Source organism: Microtus oregoni, unplaced genomic scaffold (genome assembly GCF_018167655.1).
Source record: "Microtus oregoni isolate MIOR12 unplaced genomic scaffold, Mior012 000013F_ref0000133, whole genome shotgun sequence".
In the NCBI taxonomy this organism is placed as follows: Eukaryota; Metazoa; Chordata; class Mammalia; order Rodentia; family Cricetidae; genus Microtus; species Microtus oregoni.
In genome coordinates, this window is record NW_024543072.1 from 2,091,543 (window position 1) to 2,111,719 (window position 20,177).

Sequence of the window (20,177 nt, forward strand, 5' to 3'; positions counted from 1 at the left end):
CTTCTGTTTTAACTTGTTTGTTTGCATGTGTGTGCAGGGTCTTACATGTGTACTTGTTTCCTTGTGTGGGGGCAGATTGTGTGTGCATACAACCCCTGGAGGCTCTTCCTCAACTGCTCTACACTTTCCTTTGCTGAGGCAGGGTCTCTTGCTGAACCCCACTAAGTCGAGCTTGCCACCATGCCCCAGGGATATCTGTCCCTACTTCTGTAAATGTGGGACCATGGGCAGCTGCCATGTTTTCCATGCTTTCTACATGGATTCTGAGGACCCAACTCCAGTCCTCAGGTTTGTGCCCTTTATTCTGGGCCATCTTCCCAGGCCAAAGCACTGTTAACACACACTTCAGTTACGGTTTCTTTCTGTTTTTCCTTTGGCTGAGGATTGAACCTAGGACCTCATCATGCAAAGCAAGTCCTCTCCCACTGAGCTACAGCTACAGATCCAAAGTGCTGCCCTGAAAAGAGCTTTACAAAATCTTTTCTTCCAAGTCCCTGGTGCAGCTTTTAACTGAGTTCTTCATCCTTAAATTAGCAATGTTCCAAACCTTTAGTTACTGCCTGGGACCATCAGCCTGCACGGGACCCTTACCATATATAAATTTGCCCCTCTGGCTCCTACCTGCCTTCTGGCTGCCTGTTCAGAAGTTGCTATGGTTACACATGGCACATGGGGCCTTTCTCTCCAGAACAGTATGGGAGAAACTCTATGTATGTCTAGCAGAGGGGCCACTGTCCAGATGGAAGCCCACCTACTAAACTGCATGCTCGGGAGAGGGGGGCTCAGGAACAAGGGCAAAGAGCTACCTTAAACCAAGTCCCATGACACGAGTTACTACCCACCCAACCCCTAAATTCCAATTTTACTTACATTGACTTTTTAAAAATCTAAATAAATAAATAAATAAACAGAAGGAAATTCAAACTAAATAAAATACAAGGATTCATTATACGAAGTCAACGATGGGAACAACTCACAGGAATGTGTGGCAGTGTGATTGTGACTTCATCTCCTTTGCCCACCTGGAGCTCTCCTTCACAGGAAGTGTCTATCGATGCTGGCTTAAAATCATCTAAAGGAAAGAAAGAATATTTCCCATTGGGGGACTGAATATAAGGGCTTCTGGGGCATTTTAATTTCAAATTAAAAATTGTATTACTTAAATAAAAATTGTTGAGGATTCTTTCATGGATGTATGTATGTTCCTGTATGTACATGAGTACATATATCTGTAGGATTTTAGTCTCTCAGGTACTGTTAGTCTTTTTGTTATTGTGGTTTTTTTTTTTTTTTTTTTTTGGTTGGTTTTGGTTTTTCAAGACAGGGTTTCTCTGAGTAGCCCTGGCAGTCCTGAAGCTGCTCTGGAGGCCAGGCTGGCCGTGAACTCACAGAGATCTGACTGCCTCTGCCTCCTGAGGGCTAGGATTAAAGGCGTGCGCCACCACTGCGGTTGTCTTGTTCTGAGACAGTCTCTCATTGGCCTGGAACTCACAGAGTAAGTGAGGCCAGCCAAGTCACCCGTGATCCTTCTGTCTCGATGTCCCCAGCACTGGGATGACAGCTGTTTACTACCACACTGTGACACTTTTATGTGGGTTCTAGAAATCCAAATCAGAGACCCATCCGTTCATAGGAAGCATTTCATAAACTAAGCCAACTGCCCAGCCCCATCATTTAAAATTCTTAAAAAAAAAAAAAGAAAAAATTACAACATAGAAAACTTTATATATGCTGAAGTATAGAGACTAGAACAATGAGCCCAAAAATATCGCCATCCAATTCAAGAATTACCAAGTCAGGAACACCTACCTCTACATATGTTGCCTTTAATGACATTATTATTTTAGTGTAGGGAGCTGGAACTCATACACTCTTATGTTAATGTAAGATATTCCCATATTCCAAGAGAGAGCTAACAGCTAACATCTATCTTCCATAACACGGGAATTATTACAACTGTGTGCACAGAAGCCACAGAGCAAACATTCTGGCTGCAAATCGACATGAGACACAGGAGGCCACACGAGGCTGACTTCTTTCTGCACAGAAATGGTCAAAAGTAGAACCTGCCACACTCAAGCTTTCTCATTTTGAAAAAGATACTTCTGGATATATTCAGAAGTAGACGGGCGAACTCCAGAAGTTATCTTTCTTATTCTTACAAATGACACAATCGGAAGAGCCATTTTACTTCCTGTTACCACACCTGCCTCACACTTCAGGCCAGGCACACATGTGCAGATTCTCACTTATCGTACTGCCCCTCAGTGGAGAGGGAAAAAACGATAGTCTTATCACTTCCCCAGTATTGCTTCGTTCAAACAGCTGGCTCCGCTGTCAGAGGGAAGCACAGAAACGGCATGACAAGGGGCCACACAAAGATGAGACTTTTGTATCTAACACGCCACACACCCTCTTCCGATGTGTTGAGTCACATCTATTAGCTCCCGTGACGGAGCATGTCTTAAGTGGTGCTAACGCTACCGGAAACCAGAAGCCTGTGAATCAGAGAGGGGTGTGCTCGGTCAGCCGAATCTTTACTCAGGACAGTGGAAGTAGCCCTCTGAGAGTCTATAATCATGTAGGAAAAGGCCCGACATAATGACTATTTCCATATTCCTTACGCTGCTGTCTTCATTTTCCAAACATAGATCAAGCTTTAACTTATGCCAGGTCCACAAACTCGAATTTTATTCTTCCCCCACAAGTGAGTTGGCCCATAGGGTGGTGTAGGTGACTTGAAGACGTTAACGTCAGCTAGGCATGGTAGGTCAGGGCCATAATTTAGGCACTACAGAGACTGAGGCAGGCCTACAGCATGTTCAGGACAGGCCTGATATATACAGTGAGTTCTAGGCCAGCAGAGCCTACATTAAGACAGTCTCAACCAACAACAAAATGTGTCAAAAGAAGCACAGAAAGAGGAAGAGAAAAATCTCATGGGTGCTACAAAGAATGCAGATTCCCTAGATGTGGATGGGGACCAAGAGCCCCAAGGGAAAAGGAAAAGAATGGTGCAGAAGGGAGTAAATGACGCTCGTGGCAAACGAGAAGTCTTTTCCAGGGCGTCAGTCCTGATGGAGTAATTCGACAAAGGGGACACAGGAGAAGAAAGGGGCCTCGTTCCAAAGGAGTAAAGTTTGGCTTAAGGACTGTACGGTAAAGGAATAGTTAGTTGGCAGCAGTCAGAGATTTGGTTTGAGAGGAGCCATCTGAAAATAAAAGAACAGATCGAAGTCCCAGAGGATCTGGGGTGAGAGATAAGAAAAGAGACGCTTTGGAGAGCCGAGGTTGGCCAGGAGGGAGTCGGAGCTGGCACGTGGTGGTCAGAGAGGCAGAAGGGAACACGGGAAGGGCTCACTTACAGCGAATAGTGTGGAAGGAGGCCCGCGGTCGTTTCTCGAAGCTCTCCCCCAGCCGCAGGCAGTGCTCCTCGCGATCCAGCAGCGGGTTCGCCGTGCCGTTCATGGCCTTGCAACTGGCTGGCACCGGGGTCGGCGCTCTCCTCGCGCGGCCGCAGTCCCAGATCCCCGCGCAAGCGGCCCGCAGGACCTCGCTCCCGGGACACAGTTCCGGAGCGCGCACTGAGCCAAGTCCGCGCCCACTGGGGGCCGGAAACCAGTCTCCACCGCGTCCAGAGAGACTCTGAGGAAGTACTGCCGCTGCGCTTCCGGCGGCGGGGAGGGACTTCCGGCTCCCCAGCGGAAATAGCGGGGGGAGTGCCATGGGCAGAGAGAACTTCAATGGGCGCTCCTGGGCAGTAGCTGCCCTCGTCTCAGGAGGTTAACACCTCAGTTGGGAGATTCGACAGACAGGTGAGTGCGCCCTGGCCTGTCCTTTGCTGGTAACCCTGTGAATTGATGGCCGGGCGCCCCGAGCGAGGGGAGTGGGTGCATGCGAGGCTGAGCGTTGATTCCGACGACCCCAGACGTGCCCTAGACCCTTGCGGCCTGGTTTATCCTGAGGGTCCCGAAAGAGATGACGGATCTGGGAACTCAGCGACCCGTCCCTCGGTCCTTCCTACTCCGCTCCATGGCTGCGGTGTGAGGGTTTCAGTTCTTGGCCGGCACGCTTCCTTCGGTTGGTGATGTAGCCTTTTTGGATCAGAAACTCCGGCCTCTCCGGATTAGTTCCATCACCTCCGAAAACAAGAAGCTACGGTCCCAGCGAACCGTGATTCCTCTTTTTACCTGGCAGTAGTCTTCCCGCCTTCAGTTCTGGCTGCTGCTGTCGTTTTAAAGTCTCATTTTCTATGGCACTGAACGTTGATGAGAGTTTTCTTCTCACATGTACTCAGTCAATTCGTGGAAGCGTTCCTTTGCCTCAACCGAATCTATTTCTTGTAGTACTTGACTCATCTGGTTTGAACCGGAATCCGCTACGTGAGAGTTCTGCTCTCTGTCTGTGGAGAGCCGTCTCTTTGTGCTGTAGAGGCGGACTTGGGCTTTGTGACCTCTCCCATCCCCGGCAGGGCGGCAGGGCCGTTGGGTAGGGTCAGCATCTGGTGGGTGTTTGGTGAATCTAGCCGGTGCCTTAAAAGCTCGTCAGGAACCCCCCCGCCCCCCAGAGTCTTGGACTATTTTAGAACCAAACTCTAGAAGTTCTAAAGAATGCTCTAGCTCGGTGAGTCGGTACACCCACAATCCCAGCACTTGGAAGGCTGAGGCAGGAGGATGTACATTCAAGTGACAGCCTGGGCTTCTTCCATAGGGAATTGAAGGCCAACTTTCCATAACTAGACCCTGGCTAACAGGAACAAAGGAGTGGGGATGGAGCCCAGGCAGGCTATTACAGAATCACTAACCAGAATCTTTTTCCTAAGTAGCATTGTAGGCTGCTGAAGCTTGAAAGTCACCTGGGGACAGTGCACCTGGGAAAACCCCGTGTCCGCAGTATCAGCTCCAAGTGCTCATCCGGTCAAAGACCAGAGAATCTTTAGCAGCGTTGAATGTGTTCCTACCAGCTGCAATGGCTTCTTTCCAAAGGCAAAGTCTGCAAGCAAGGATTCTTAGCTCAGAAGAAGAGGACAAGCTGCAAAGAGACCGAGCTTTGGTGTCTGATTTTAAACAGCAAAAACTGGAAAAAGAGGCTCAGAAGAATTGGGACCTTTTTTACAAAAGAAACAGTACCAATTTTTTCAAGGACAGACACTGGACCACCAGAGAGTTTGAGGAGCTGAGATCATGTAGGGAGGTAGGCTGGGGTTTCTGCTGGCCCTGAGCCATCTTCATCTGGAATGGGAGCATAGAATATGTGCTCCCAGATGTGAACCTTGGCTGTCATTTCTCCGAAGCTGTCTACCGTGTTTTTTGAAACAGCATCTCTCACTAGGACCTGGGACACACAGATTAGCTTGGGCTAGATGGCCGGTAAGCCTCAGGGAGCCTTCCAAGCACTGGGATTCCAAGCACGTGTCACTGTGACTAGCTTTTTACATGAACGCCAGGACTTGAACTCAGGCCCTTATCATGGTGTGGCAAGCGCTTTACTGACTGAACTATCCTAAAGAAAATTTATAGAGCCTGTCCTATTTGTGAAGGAGCGTTCTGTTTGGTTTCAAGTAATTTTAGCAATTTTGGTGCTGTTTAGTAGGGAAGAACTTTTAAGGTTTTCTTTTTAGATTAGTTTATTTTTATTATCTTATGTGTATAAGTGTTTTGCCTGCATGTATGTCTGCACCACATGCGTGTCTGGTTCCTGTGGAGGTGAGAAAGCTCTAGAGGGCACCAGATCCACTGGAGCTGGAATTACAGGCAGTTGTCAGTTGCCATATGGATGTAGGCAATTGAACCTGGCTCCTCTGGAGAGGCAGCACGTGCTCTTAACCACAAAGCCATCTCTCCAGCCTCTTAATGTTATTTTCTGCTTACTTTAAAGCTAATCTGAAAGTTGGAAATATTAAAGATTCAGAGTAAACTTTAGCGACAGATTGAGACTACTTACTTATAGTAGTTAATAGTAGCAATCAACCATTTCTAAGAATCCTACATACATTCTCCTATTTAAGCTTTATAGCGGATCTATGAAGTCCATTAGTATTCTCATTTGTAGAAAAATTTGGAGGCTCAAAGCTGTAGAAATAGTTGCCCAAGGACTGAATACAGAGGCAAAGAAGAGTTGGGATTTGAGGCAGAAGGCTAGCCCCAGAGTGTCTGCACTGTGCTCATGCTGGTTTAATTCTTGTAGTTGTTGTTCTTATTACTGAACTGCCTAGTTTGAGGTCATTATAAGTGAGGTACCAGTATTAGCTTTTCCTTACTGGTTCTGTTACTTGTTATCTGCTTCATGAGGTTAGAGATGTTGTCTCTTGCCTGCCAAACCTTTTAGCTTGGTGTGTTTAATGTCCTGTCAATGTTTTGTGTTTTCATTCCTCAGTATGAAGGTCAAAAATTGGTTTTGTTGGAAGCTGGATGTGGAGTTGGGAACTGTTTATTCCCACTGTTGGAAGAAGATGTGAATATCTTTGCCTATGCCTGTGACTTTTCTCCAAGGGCAGTTGACTATGTTAAGGTTGGTGCACCATATATTATTCTTTTGTTTCTGTCCTTGGCCCGTTTGTCTAATTCCAGTCCTTTTATAGCACTTAGCAGCTATGATCACCATGCATGGCATTTTCTTTTGAATGTATGTATGAAAGCATTTTGATTCAAAGCAAAGCAAGAAAAATACTGAACAGTGCCTTTATACTTCATTCATATCAGTTGCTTTATAGATTTGTCTCTGATTGTTTGCATTTATAAATCAGGTTAATGTGACCAGTATTGCACATGTGATTCTCAAAACTCATGCGCAGTCCTCTGTGACAAATAGTAGAGGAAATAAAATTCCTCAGAAGAAAAGTGTGAATATTTAAATTTTAATAGCTAATATCATGTTTCCTTTTAAAAATGTTATGCGCTGTGTGTGTGTGTGTGTGTGTGTGTGTGTGTGTATTTTTGAGGGGTGGTGGTTTCAAGACAGTGTTTCTCTGTGTAGCTCTGTCTGTCCTGGAACTCACTCTGTAAACCAGGGTGGCCTCAGACTCAGAGATCTTCCTACCTCTGATGGGATTAAAGGCGTGTGCCATCACTGCCCAGCTGTCAGTTGATGTAAAAGGCACTCTTTCCTCTGTTTCCTCAATATTTTTTGATTTTGCCAATCATTGAGAAAAATAATGTCTCAGTATTTTATTTTTCTTATTACCAGAGATATTAAAGATTGAAATATGCAAATATAAATACCTTTTCTTCTGCCATGAACTCCTTTCTTCTACATGTATTTATTGAGAGCTTACTGGGACAATCCTTTTGCAAGGGTGCACAGATGAACTCCCCAAGGTAGCAGTTGCTTGGCTTGGAGGACCGTCTCTCTGAACATCTAATTTATTCATTTAAAAACTGACTTTTGTGTCAGGTGGTTGTCGCACACACCTTTAATCCCAGCACTCGGGAGGCTGAGGCGGGCGGATCTCTGAGTTTAAGGCCAGCGTGGTCCTACAGAGTGAGTTCCCGGACAGCCAGGGCTACACAGAGAAACCCTATTTCAAAGATTAAAAAAAATGCCTTTCGCAGGACAGAAGATTCAGTTCAGTAGTTTAAAGTGCTTACTGCTCTCATAGAGAATCTGGGTTTGATTCCCAGCACCCTCATCTGGTGGCTAACAACTGACTGTGTGAGACCCTCATCCCTTATTCTCAAAGGGACGAGAAGGAATTTCCTAGCAGAATGTTTTAAAATTAGAAACCCCAGACTAGCTTCATGTTCCCAGAAAGTGGCCTCCCCCCACACACACACCCGGGGAAATTCCAAAGCATAAGGACCCGACCACCTGGTAGAGGCTGACAAAGATGGCCTGACTCAGGGGCAGGGTGGCCTTGCTCTGAAAACAAAGAACAAGCTAACAACGGATGGGAGAGAAAGCAAAGACCTGCTAAACCCCCCTGACTTCCCAGAAGGGCTGCTTGTGATTTATGCCTTTGAAAAGGCTAACCCCACAAAGGAACACTTAACTCCTCTCTCTACCTCGCTGTGGTGGGGTGTTGGAGACGGAGGTTCCAAGCTAGCTCGCAATAAAACCTTGCTTTTTGCAGTCTGGTCTTCTCTGATTTCTAGTGGTCTCTCTGGAGGTCGTAATCTGGGCACAACTCTAACTCTACTTCCAGTGGATTCAGTGCCATCTGGCCTCCAAGGGCACCTGTACTCACCTGTACATACAGAAACATAAATAAAAATAAATGAATCCTTTTTTTAATACTAAATATTCTCACCCAGTAGCTTTACGTATTAATTTATTCAGGTCCCTGTTTACATGATTAAAAAAAGGTTATTTCCTTCCTTTATAATACTCATACATGTGCTGGAGCCTATCAATCAACTGTGCCAGGCGTGTACTTGTTAGAAAGTATACTAGGTTAGGATCATTAGTCTTTTATCTCTAGAGAAGCGGGCCTCTGAGATGCTTGGGTTTTTTTTTTCCCCATTTATTTATTTATTAAAGATTTCTGTCTCTTCCCCTCCACCGCCTCCCATTTCCCTCCCCCTCCCCCAATCAAGTTCCCCTCCCTTGTCAGCATATAGAGCTATCAGGGTTCCCTGCCCTGTGGGAAGTCCAAGGACTGAGATGCTTGTTTTTAACTAAGTGATAGACTATATTCTGCCTTCAGTTAAAAACAGTTTGCTGAAATACTACCTTGCTCCCTGTAGCAGTGTCAAATATTACTTCCCCAGTAACAAGTGGCCAGTCTATGTAGCAGTAAACAAGTAGAAACAGGATCTTTCTTCAGTGCTACATGTTCATACATAAATCAGCAGGATGGTTAATTAAAATCCTTAGTCCTTTCTGTTTTTCCCCTCTCTAGCAAAATCCTTTATATAATACAGAGAGATGCAAAGTGTTCCAGTGTGACCTCACTAAAGATGACCTTCTTGACCATATCCCACCAGAGTCTGTGGATGCCGTTACATTGATCTTTGTGCTCTCAGCTATTCACCCTGAGAAGATGCACCTTGTCTTACTAAATGTGTACAAGGTTAGTGACTGATGTCTGTACTTGAGGGTTGGCCACCCTGGCTTCCTTGCTGTAGCCCCAGCATCTTCCCATTTTCAGTGGGTAGACTGTAGGCAGTCTAGGGGGAGGACTCTCTGGCATGAAGCAGCCACTGAAGCTCTGGGTTTGTGCAGTGCCATGGTTGCACTTCAGAGCATGGCCAGCTCCAGAACAAGGAAGGTGTTGCAGTTACCGTAAGGTGAGAGGGAATGTGATTAAGTAGAGAGTACAGTCGCTCTAAGCCTAGATTCTAAGCTGGGTCACTACTTAGGCAGGTTCCTTCACCTCTTCAAGCCTGTTTCTATGCCTGAAAACTATTGGGCTAATGCTTCTGGGACGGTAGCAGTTGAGGAGGATGGAATAAGATACATGGCATGTGCCCAGCACAGTGCCTGCACTCTGCTAAGTGCTCCTCAGGACTGCTGTGACTTGGGACTGAGGTAGGAGGATTGCCATGAGTTCAAGGCCAGCCTGAGCTATAAACTTTCTCTGAAAACAAGCCAGCATGCCAGCATACACCTTCAGCCTCAGGAATGTCAGGAGTTCAAGATCATTCTCATCTATAAAGCAAATTTGAAGCTAGCCTGGGTTATTTTACACTATGTCTCTAAAACAAGAAGAACAACAACCAAAATGAGCTTTACATGATTCAAGACAAGCTATGGCACCTATCTGTGAGCCTCAGTTTCCTCTTAGTGCTAAAGCTGAGAATGTAAATGAGTGCTATCACTGCTTTGGAGAACCACAGTGGAGGATTCCTATAGACACCATAGTCACGGTGTCAGGCAGCCCTTAAGAATCAATGAAATCAATCATTTACAATGGTAATTCTGATGGACATGGTGGCACATCTTGTGATTTCAGTACTCAGGAGGCTACAACAGGAGGATTCTAAATTTAACACCAGCCTGAGCTACATGGTAAAACAAAACACACATGTACATACACAGAAAGGAATTTTAACATAAAAGCCTGAGCACTTATTTTTTTATAGCTCTCAGTAGTCGTTATTTTGAGTATGAGACTTAGATTCTCTTACATGAATGCACACAGTAGGCTGTGGTTCTTTAATAGGGGAGTGAGGGGCTTGGAGGTATATCTCTGCCCTTACCTGGCATGTGAGAGGCCCTCCTTCAAACACTGATTTTAAAAAGTAGAAGAGAAGCCGGGCAGTGGTGGCGCTCACCTTTAATCCTAGCACTCAGGAGGCAGAGGCAGGTGGATCTTTGTGAGTTCGAGGCCAGCCTGGTCTATAAGAGCTAGTTCCAGGACAGGCTCTAAAGCTACAAAGAAACCCTGTCTCAAAAAACAAAAAAAACAAAACAACAAAAAAAGGTAGAAGAATTTAAAAACAATAAGAAAATATCTGAGGGCAGGTTGTATTTTGACCCAGACTTTATAGCAGAGGCTCACACTAACTAAAAACAGCTTGATCAACATTTCTATATCGAGTCTTTTCAAATTTTAAAAAAACTTTAAAAAAAAAAAGTTTTTCGAAACAGGATCTTGTGTGTGTGTATTTTTATTGAGCTATACATTCTTTTCCAGCTGAAACAGGGTCTTGTTACGTACCTCTTTCTGGCCTGGAACTTCATACATAGACCAGGTTAGCCTCAAACTTTGAGCAGTGCTCCTAGTTCTACTTCCTGACTCTGGGGATTATACTCATGTGCCACTGTGCTGGTGAAATGTTTGGCTTTATGTAGTAATTTTAGGCATCTTAACTCACGTTCATGTCATTGCTGTTATGAATACAGCACAAGTTGGGACCTTGGTTGATCCCATGGCAGGTGAGGGCCGCAGGTGGGAGACAAATGCACCATATAGACAGAGCTTGAATGTGGAGTTTGTTGAGAGAAGAGTGGGGGGGGGGGAAGCAAAGAACAACAGAAGAGAACGGGAGTAGGCAGGGCTTGTCTCTTAAAGGGACAGGAAACCCTGTCTAAAAGAATTGACGTGATACAAGAATATTTATGATTTTCGCTAGTTACCCTCCAAATTCATAATGCAGTACACAGCTTTCGTAATTAAAGAAATGCTACATTCCCATGGAAAGCAGTAAAAGTAAAGATGTATCTTTATTTTTCCACTTGAAATTTGCAGCCCTCTGAGTTCTAACTTTATGCTTTTTGGACCTATGGACTCTAGGTAAAGAATTTCTTTTGGTGGATAGAAGGCAGGGGGGCTAGGAACCTATGGCAGGTAATGTTCCATTGGTGGTCATCTAGCGTTTAGAGCAGCAGATTCAACTTAGAATTCACAGCTTGCATGTGCTGTCCATGCTGTGCACTGTCCTAAGCTTTAGTATTCAGGAGATAAGTGCCCCAATCCTAAGTATACAATTAGGACCTTTGCTTATGTGTACAATGAGTATACCACCCAGATACTGAACACCTCCAGCATCTCTGAGGTTCCCAGTACCCCTAACTCCGTCCTCACAGATCAGCCTCTAAACTTTTTATCGAAATAAATAATACGTCATCGATATTTTAGTAGGTATGACATGTCATATTTGTAACTATTTTCTTGAGCTGTCTCAGGACACGATTTCCTTTAGTGACAAATTCCATTTCAGTATACTTCCCATTTTTAGTCTCCATTAGAGATCTTTTTCTCAGCTGAGCCACAATGACTTTCTAGCCCAGTTCAATTACTCTCTCACTGTCATTATGGTGATTGGCTGATTGATTTAAAATTGTGTGTTGTTGGGAAAGTACTAAAGAAAGAAACCATCTTCAGGCTCTGCTGACAGGACACCAGCAGCCTGGGGGACATCCAGTGTGAACAGTCCGGGGCATAAACTTCCCACCATAGATCTCATTACTCCAGGGCTCACACCAGGCAGGCTGCTTAAGTCACAGAATTTAATTTGAAAAGCAACAAAGAAGTTGAATTCCCTCACTTCCTAAACAGAATGATGGTCTGTGGTGAGAACACTTGAGCTTGTGTCTCCATTATGCTACTGACTTGCCCTTAAAACCTCAACAAGAAACTCACTTTTGTTCTGGACCTTCCTGAAAAGTAGGCCTAGTAATGCCCACCTGCTGCTTTGCCACTGGGGAATATAATGGCCCACCTGCTACTTTGGGGCCTTGTTGGAGGGACAGACTTGTCACTGGCGAACTGTGCAGAACTACACACTGCTGTGAGCAAGGAAGGCATTGGTATTGCAGTGACTGTCTGACAGACTTGCTCAGGGCGACTCAGCGAGTGACAGGGAAACTGGGTTGCGGGGCAGATGTCCAGCTGAATCCAGGCGTGTCCTTCTCACCGCCTCATGAAGCCTTTCCTTCCTTCTGAAGTGAAGAATGGGTCACCTGTGAATGAGATTTTTCAGTTGTTTTTTTTTTTTTGAGATAGGGTTTCTCTGTGTCACTTTGTTGCCTGCCCTGGAACTAGCTCTTGTAGACCAGGCTGGCCTCAAACTCACAGAGATCCTCCTGCCTCTGCCTCCCGAGTGCTGGCATTAAAGGTGTGCACCACCACCAGGCTTCAGATTTTTTTTTTTGTGCCATTGGTGTGACACACACCTATAATCACAGCACCCAGGAAGCTAAGGCAGGAGAATTTCTACAAGTTCAAGATCAGCCTAAGCTACCTAGTAATGAATTAGCAGGCCAGCCAAGGCTGCATATATAACAAGACCCATCTCAAAAAACTAGGAAAAAGGCTGGGAAGACATGACTGTACAATTGCGCCAACATAAACTTTCCAAAGGACAAAACTGCCACCAAAGGTGTCATCTGTCATTTTAAAACAAGTGCTCTGTGCACGGCGAGCTGCTGTGGGTCTTGGCACACCTGTCACCTAGGGTGTAGAGTAGATGTCCTTGCTGAGGAAAGGGTGGCTTTCCTTATTCTCCCACATGGTGCAGACTTCCTGCTACAAAGAGCAGATGGTCAGGCCAGAGCCCAGCACTTCAGGGGGGGGGGGGGGGATCAGGGTTGGAACCCAGTAGGGAGTCTCACACAGGAGCCCTTCAGAGCTAAGTTGTCAGAAGCAGATAGCTGTAAACTCGGGCTAATGGAGATGGCTTATGCCTTGTGGAAGGCAGAGAGTATCTCTTGTTCTTACTTTTATGTGGGACCTGAAACTGTACTGTGGTCCCTTACATCTAAAAACTTACTTAAGACATTTTTTCTAATTTTTGGTTTTTTGTTTTGTTTTGTTTTGAGATAGGGTCCTCTTGCTATGTATCCCTGTTGGGCCAGGTACTCAGTAGGTAGGCCAGGTTGGCCTCAAACTCAGAATGCTACTCCTGCCTCAGCCTCTTGAGTGCTGGGATTACAGGTGTGTACCATATCTGACAAGTTTTTTTGTTTTTTGTTTTGTTTTGTTTTTTGGAGACAGGGTTTCTCTGTAGCTTTGGAGCCTGTCCTGGAACTAGCTCTTGTAGACCAGGCTGGCCTCGAACTTACAGAGATCCTCCTACCTCTGCCTCCCGAGTGCTGGGATTAAAGGCGTGCGCCACCACCGCCCGGCCCTGACAAGTTTTTTAAAAGCAACCATTCATATTAAGGTATTTTATATGCTTTCATAACTACCACAGGTCTGCGTTTTAATACCGAATGTCATCAGATTGTATTTTATTGGACTGGGTTCCTCTGAGTTATTTGCAACCTGCTTTACTTTTGTAGGTACTAAAACCAGGCAGAAGTGTCTTGTTCCGTGACTACGGGCTGCATGATCATGCGATGCTTAGATTTAAAGCTGGAAGCAAACTTGGAGAAAATTTTTATGTCAGACAAGATGGAACCAGGTCCTATTTTTTTACTGATGGTAAGAGGAATGGAGTATTTCCTTAGTGTTTCAGTCTGTGTCTCTGTTTACTTGACTCCATATCAGTGGACTGCTGCTGGGGCAGCTAATGTGGCCATGCCAGCACAAGTCCCAGATCCTTAGAATAAACCTGCTGAGACGACCCCAGCTCTGGCCTCTGCCGATGGTGGTGACTAATGAGTGAGCTGGGAGAGTAGACAGGCCTCAGACATGTCACATGGGGCCAATGGGAGAACCGTAAGATAGCATGGTAACTGAGGCTAATTTCCCAGACCAGAGGCAAAATTCTTCTTGAATAAAAGTGATTGGATCTGTTTTCAAATAGACAAATTTGCTGCCAAAGAATCCTGGGACTATAACTCAGTTGCTAGAGTGCTGGCCCTACTATGAGAAGTAGGAATGTGTTTTTTGTTTTTGTTTTTTAAAAAAATATCAACAAATGAATGAAGGAAAAGAAAGAAAGCCTGGCATGCTAGCACAGGCCTGTGTACCAAGCACTGGGGAAGCTGAGGCAGAAGCATTAAAAATGCCAGGCCAGGGCCGGGCGGTGGTGGCGCACGCCTTTAATCCCAGCACTCGGGAGGCAGAGGCAGGCGGATCTCTGTGAGTTCAAGGCCAGCCTGGTCTACAAGAGCTAGTTCCACGACAGGAACCAAAAAGCTACGGAGAAACCCTGTCTCGAAAATTTAAAAAAAAAAAAAAAAAAAAAATGCCAGGCCAGCCAGAGATGTAAAGTAAAATTCTGTCTCAGTGGGGGAAATCAAAGAAAAAAAGTTTAGCAAGAAATGAAATAAAATTTAGCATTGAAGTTTGCATTACAGGAAAAACAACAGACAATCTTACAGCCTGTCTCAGTCCTCACCCTCAGAGCTCACAACTCCTTGCCTTCTAGAGTTCCTGGCGCAGCTCTTTGCAGATGCAGGTTATGAGGAAGTGGTGAACGAGTATGTGTTCCGAGAGACGGTGAATAGAAAAGAAGGCTTGTGTGTGCCTCGAGTTTTCCTGCAGAGCAAGTTTCGGAAACCGCCAAAGAATCAAGACCCTGCCACTGACTCTGCTTCACTTTGAAGAAAGAAGTTTTAATCTACTTTATATACTTTTATATTCTGAATTTTTCAAATTCCATGCATAATTTTTGTATGATAAACAAGTGAGGACTGGGGAGTTGGCTCAGCAGGTAAAGTGTTATCTGTGCATGCCTAACCAAGTGTGAACCCCAGGAATCTGTCTAGGAAAAAAAAGGCAGAGTGCTGGAGAGATGGCTCAGTGGTCAAGAGTGTTGGCTGCTCCTTCAGAGGATCTGGGTTCGATTTTCAGCACCCACATGACATCTCTAGTTCCAGGGGACCACTGAGGATGAAATGCCCTTTTCTGGCCTCTTCAGATGGTATATAGACATACGTGTAGGCAAAACACTCAAAAAGAAAAAATTCAGGTTTGGTAATAATCTATAATCCAGTACTCCTACCTCAAGAGAAGCAGAGATAGAAGAATCATCTGGAAGCTATAGGACCAGCTAGCCTGAACGACGCAGTATGGCAGAGAAGAGGCAAGAGACCTGGCCGCAGAAAGGTAGAGGGTGAGAACCAACTCCTGAGAATTGTTCTCTGACCTTCCCATGTGCACAGATGAGTAAGTGAACAGTGAATATTTGCACACATAGAAAACTCTAGGCCAGCCTGGTCTACAAGAGCTAGTTCCAGGACAGGTTCCAAAGCTACAGAGAAACCCTGTCTCAAAAAACCAATAAGTAAATAAATAAATTGAGCCAAGAGTAGTAGCTCACGCTTTTAATCCCAGCCCTCAGAAGGCAGAGACAGGTGGATCTTTATGAGTTTGAAGCCAGATTGGTCTACAAAGAGAGTTCCAAGACAGTCAACCAAGATTACAGGACCCTGTCTCGAAAAAGAAAAAAAAAAAAATCTTGGGTTGGAACTGACAGTAGCTCAGTTGGTAGAATGCTGGTCTAGCATGGATGAAACTGGGTCACATCCTCATCACTGAATTAACCAGGTGTAGGGGCACACACCATAATCTAAGCTCTTGAGGAATAAAGGCAGAAAGAAGTGTTGGGCTAAGGAGATAGCAAGAGCTTGTTTACAAGTGAGGACCAAATTTAAATCCCAAGAATCTGCATGAAGCCAGGTATGGTGATGTGCATTGTAATTCTAGCAGTGGGAGATGGGAGGTGTGGACAAAATTTCTCAGAAGTCAGCTAGCCATGTGTATGCAACCACAAACAGCAGAGATAACGTGGTACAAAGTGGAGGTCCAATAACAGAGATTGTCCTGTCTCACACGGTTCCCTGACACCCATGCATATAGATACACACACACACACACACACACACACCAGGCCTTCTGACCCATTCAAAACCTGGGACCCACATTGTGAAAAGAGAGACTTGGTTTTCACAGATTGTTCTCTGACCTCCATATGCACACCATGGCACATGTGCATCCATGTGCACACACAGTTAATAAATGTTTTTAAAAGGTTGTTTTTGTTTTAATTTGTTAGATAGGGTTTCTCTGTGTTTTCTTGGCTGTTATAGAACTCGAACTGTAGACCAAGATGGCTTCAAACTCAGAGATCTACCTGCTTCTGCTTCCTGAGTGCTGAGATTAAAGGCACACACCATCACTGCCCAGTTTGTTTGTTTGTTTGTTTGATTGATTGATTGATTGTTTTAGATGGCATCTCTCTATGTAGTTCTGAGTGTTCTGGAACTTGCTCATTAGACAAGGCTGCCTTCAACTCACAGAGATCCACCTGCCTCTGCCTCCTGAGTGCTGGGATTAAAGGTGTACATAGCAAGTTTGAGGCCAGGTTGGACTATGTGAGGCTCCAGCCCCAAAACAGAGCCAAGAATTAAATCTTGGTTGAATACTTGATACGTAAAATGCCGAGCATCTTCAGTTTTTTCATAGTTAATTGATACTTTCTTGTGATCACCATTTCTGAAAATACCACATAAATATGTGCAATACAGAATAGCAGGAGCATGTTTATGGTTGTTTCAGGAATTGTTGAAAATTGTGTTCTATTCCTAAACCAAAATGTAATGACGTTTAAAGAAACACAAGTCACCAGGTGATGGCAGCACATGCCTTTAATCCCAGCAAGTGGCCCTCTGAGTTCTAAGCCAGTCTGGTCTACAGAGTGAATTTAAGGACAGCCAGGGCTACACAGAGAAACCCGGTCTTGAACACTCCCCCCAAAAAGAAACAAGTCAGCAATTTACTGGGTTTTTTGTTTGGGGGTGTGTATGTGTGTGTGTGTGTGTGTGTGTGTAGTGGCATTTCAATTGTAATTTAACAAATAGAGACTGCCTGAATATCTGAGAGTAAAACAGTTCCACTGGTCTGTAAGGCTGACTGCCACTGACTCTACCTCAGTCTGAAACGGTGATCCTGCCTCCAGGAATCTCAGAGTGGGACTGTATGTTGAAAGCTGTTTCCTCCAATTTTATAATCTTCTCTAGAGCTGGGATTAGAGGCGTGCACCACTGTCATTAAAGGCATGTACCGCCCAGTTTCTATGGCAACTATTGTAGCTACAGGGATTAAAGGTGTGTGTCATTATGGCTACTGATATTAAAGGTGTGTTACCATAATCTGGTATGTAAGGGACTGTTTTACTCTCAGATCTTCAGGCAGTCTTTATTTATTAAAATACAATTGAAATGCCACTACGTGTGTGTGTGTGTGTGTGTGTGTGTGTGTGTGTGTGTGTGCGTGCGCGCATGTGCACAGGTGTGAATGTCTTCCTCTTTCACTCTATACCTTATATCCTGGAGGCAGTCACTTGCTGAACCAGGAGCTTGTCATCTGGCTAGGCTGACTAGTCATTGGGTTCTTAGCATCCACCAGTCTCCGCCTCCCAGTGCTGGTGTTATAGGGTCATGTAGCCATGCCCAGCTTTTTATATGGATGCTGGATATTTGACCTCAAGTCCTTGTGCCTTCACTCTTAAGCACTAGGCCCTTTAAATAGTAAGTTTTTATGTTTTTGTTTACAGGTATTTTGTCTGCAGGTATGTCTGTATACTACATGCCTAGTTGTCCTAGAGGCCAGATGGTATCAGATCCTCTGGAACTGGCATTACAGACTATTGAGTCTTGAACCACTATGTGAGGTCTGAGAATCGAACCTAGGTCCTCTGGAAGAGCTTTTAACCATTGGGCTCCAGTCCCTTTAAACAGTAATTTTAAAAATCATTCTCACAGTACAATTTTAAAGATATACTAATTTGATATTTACATGCTGAGGAGTGGTGGTAGGAAAATATTAAAAGTCTGCTTGGCCTAATTAAACCATTGTTTCTGGACGTCTTAGTTTGGGTGCTATTGCTATGATGAAACACCATGACCAAAAGCAAGTTGAGGAGGAAAGGGTTTATGCTTCTACATCCACAGTCCATCATTAAAAAAAAAAAAATCAGGAAAGGAATTCAAACAGGACAGGAACCAGGAGGCAGGAGCTGATGCAGAGGCCATGGAGGCTGCTTACCAGCTTGCTCCCCATGGCTTGCTCAGCCTGCTTTCTTGTGGAGCCCAACCCAGGGACGGCCCCGCCCACAGCAGGCTGTGTGGTGATTGGAACAAGTATGGCCCCCATAGACTCGTGTGTTTGAATGTGTGGCCTGTACGGAGTGCACTATTAGGTGTGACCATGTTTAGTAAGTGTGGTCTTGTTGGAGGACTTGTGTCTCTGTGGGGTGGGGCTTTGAGGTCTCAAGCTCTGCCCAATGTGGAGCACAATCCACTTCTGCTGCCTATGGATCAAGATAAAGCACTCTCAGCTCCTTCTGCAGCTCCATATCTGCCTGCCTGCTGCCATGCTTCCCACCATGGTGATAATGGACTAAACTATAAGACAGCCCCAATTACATGTTTTCTTTTATAAGAGTTAACATTAGAGTCAGTGTGGTCATGATGTCTCTTAATAGCAATAGAAACCCTAACTAAGACAGACTGGGCCCTCCCCTCTATCACTAATTAAGAAAATCCCCTACAGACCTGCCTACAGCACAGTCTTAGGGAGACACTTTCTCAAATGAGGTTCCCTCCTCTTATGACTCTTGCCTTTGTCAAGTTAATATAAAATTAGCCAACATACTGTGAGAACAGAAAACTATAAACAGTTTGAAAATGACAAAACACTGCAGTTCGTAATATATAGTAGTACATAGTCGTCTTGAGCCTAGGCTGAACTGTTTTAGACGGTGTTGTTAGTGTGTGCTGTGACTGCATGCACCAGGCAAGGCGTACGTACATGTTTGTTCACAGCCAAGGCTGCAGTGACATCACACAGTGCATCGCAGGTAGGCATGGCCAGCATGGCCTTAGGTTCATTTCACCTTTGACTCTGAAATAGCATTTGGTGATTGCACATTTAGAAAACTTTTGTGACCCTCACCTTTAGTTATCTGACCTTGTATGTGGTCAGCACCCACCGTTTAAAAACCTGGGACATAAAGACACTTTTGTCATTAATGGGACTTATGTCTCCAGGTCGCCCAACAGACAACTCAAGGGGAAAATGGGGCTGAAACAACCCCTACTTTTAGCCTGATTGATCTTTTTCTGTTGTCTCATATTTACCATTTTCTCTGTTTAAATCATTTGGTACTTCTCTAGCACCGGTGTTCCTAAACACTGCTCTTGTCTGCTGAAGAACCTATCATGGCTTTCTGCCTTTTTGCTAATTGTTGTGTGTGTGTATGTGCACACGCACGTGCTCACAACCATCTGTAACTCCATTTCCAAGGGATTCAACACTTTTATCTGGCTTTCTCTGGCACCAGGCATTCTTTTGCTGCAATACATATATGCAGGCAAAATATTCATACACATTAATAAATGTAAAAGCAAATGTTTCTGTTGCTGTTGAGACAGGGTCTTGCTGTGTAGTCCTGGCGGCCTGGAATATACTGTGTAGATCAGCCTGGCCTCTGCTGGGATTAAAAGCATACACCACCACACCTAGCTGAGATACTTAGTTTTTTGTTGTTGTACTAGAGATTGAACCCAGGCCCTCACATGTGCTAGGCAAGTACTTTATCATTGAGCTAACCCACAATCCTTTAAAAAAAAAAATTAACACTGAAACAACTCAGGTCCTCAAGCCTGATAGCAAGTACCTTTATCTGCTAAGCCATCTTGCCAGCCCTTTCTGCCAGATTGTGGGTGCCCTCTATAATTGGCCAGTTGCCCTGAGAAGGGGATAGGAAGACCACCACCTATCCCACCCAACCCCCATCTGCCCAGTGCAGTTTCTCCAGAAACACAGTTGATGCTTGCTTCAGAGTTTGAATTTTAGCTGTGAAGGGGAATTGGAGTGTGCCCAGTTTCCTGCTGGGAAGCAGTGG

At 44.8% G+C, this 20,177-nt stretch overlaps 2 protein-coding genes across 4 annotated transcripts in view; one reads left to right on the forward strand and one right to left on the reverse strand.

Annotated features, from left to right (window-relative positions):
* The window catches only part of Eaf1 (ELL associated factor 1), a 36,739-nt gene extending 33,013 nt beyond the window's left edge, over positions 1 to 3,726 (reverse strand). For both annotated transcript variants that reach the window (XM_041662235.1, XM_041662234.1), the window contains exons 1-2: positions 3,366 to 3,726; positions 978 to 1,072 (exon numbers count right to left, since the gene is read on the reverse strand). In XM_041662235.1, the coding sequence (XP_041518169.1) occupies positions 978 to 1,072; positions 3,366 to 3,726 (456 nt within the window). The remainder of the gene's footprint in view (positions 1 to 977; positions 1,073 to 3,365) is intronic.
* Positions 3,703 to 15,598, forward strand: Mettl6 (methyltransferase like 6). 2 transcript variants are annotated; one of them, XM_041662236.1, is made up of 6 exons: positions 3,703 to 3,815; positions 4,826 to 5,193; positions 6,376 to 6,510; positions 8,837 to 9,007; positions 13,663 to 13,804; positions 14,697 to 15,598. In XM_041662236.1, the coding sequence occupies exons 2-6, from the start codon at positions 4,969 to 4,971 to the stop codon at positions 14,870 to 14,872; spliced, it is 849 nt and encodes a 282-aa protein (XP_041518170.1). In that variant the 5' UTR covers positions 3,703 to 3,815; positions 4,826 to 4,968; the 3' UTR covers positions 14,873 to 15,598. The 2 variants fall into 2 exon arrangements, with proteins under 2 accessions (XP_041518170.1, XP_041518171.1); XM_041662237.1 differs by lacking the exon at positions 13,663 to 13,804 and having other exon boundaries at positions 14,697 to 14,860.
* Positions 15,599 to 20,177: the final 4,579 nt, after the last annotated feature.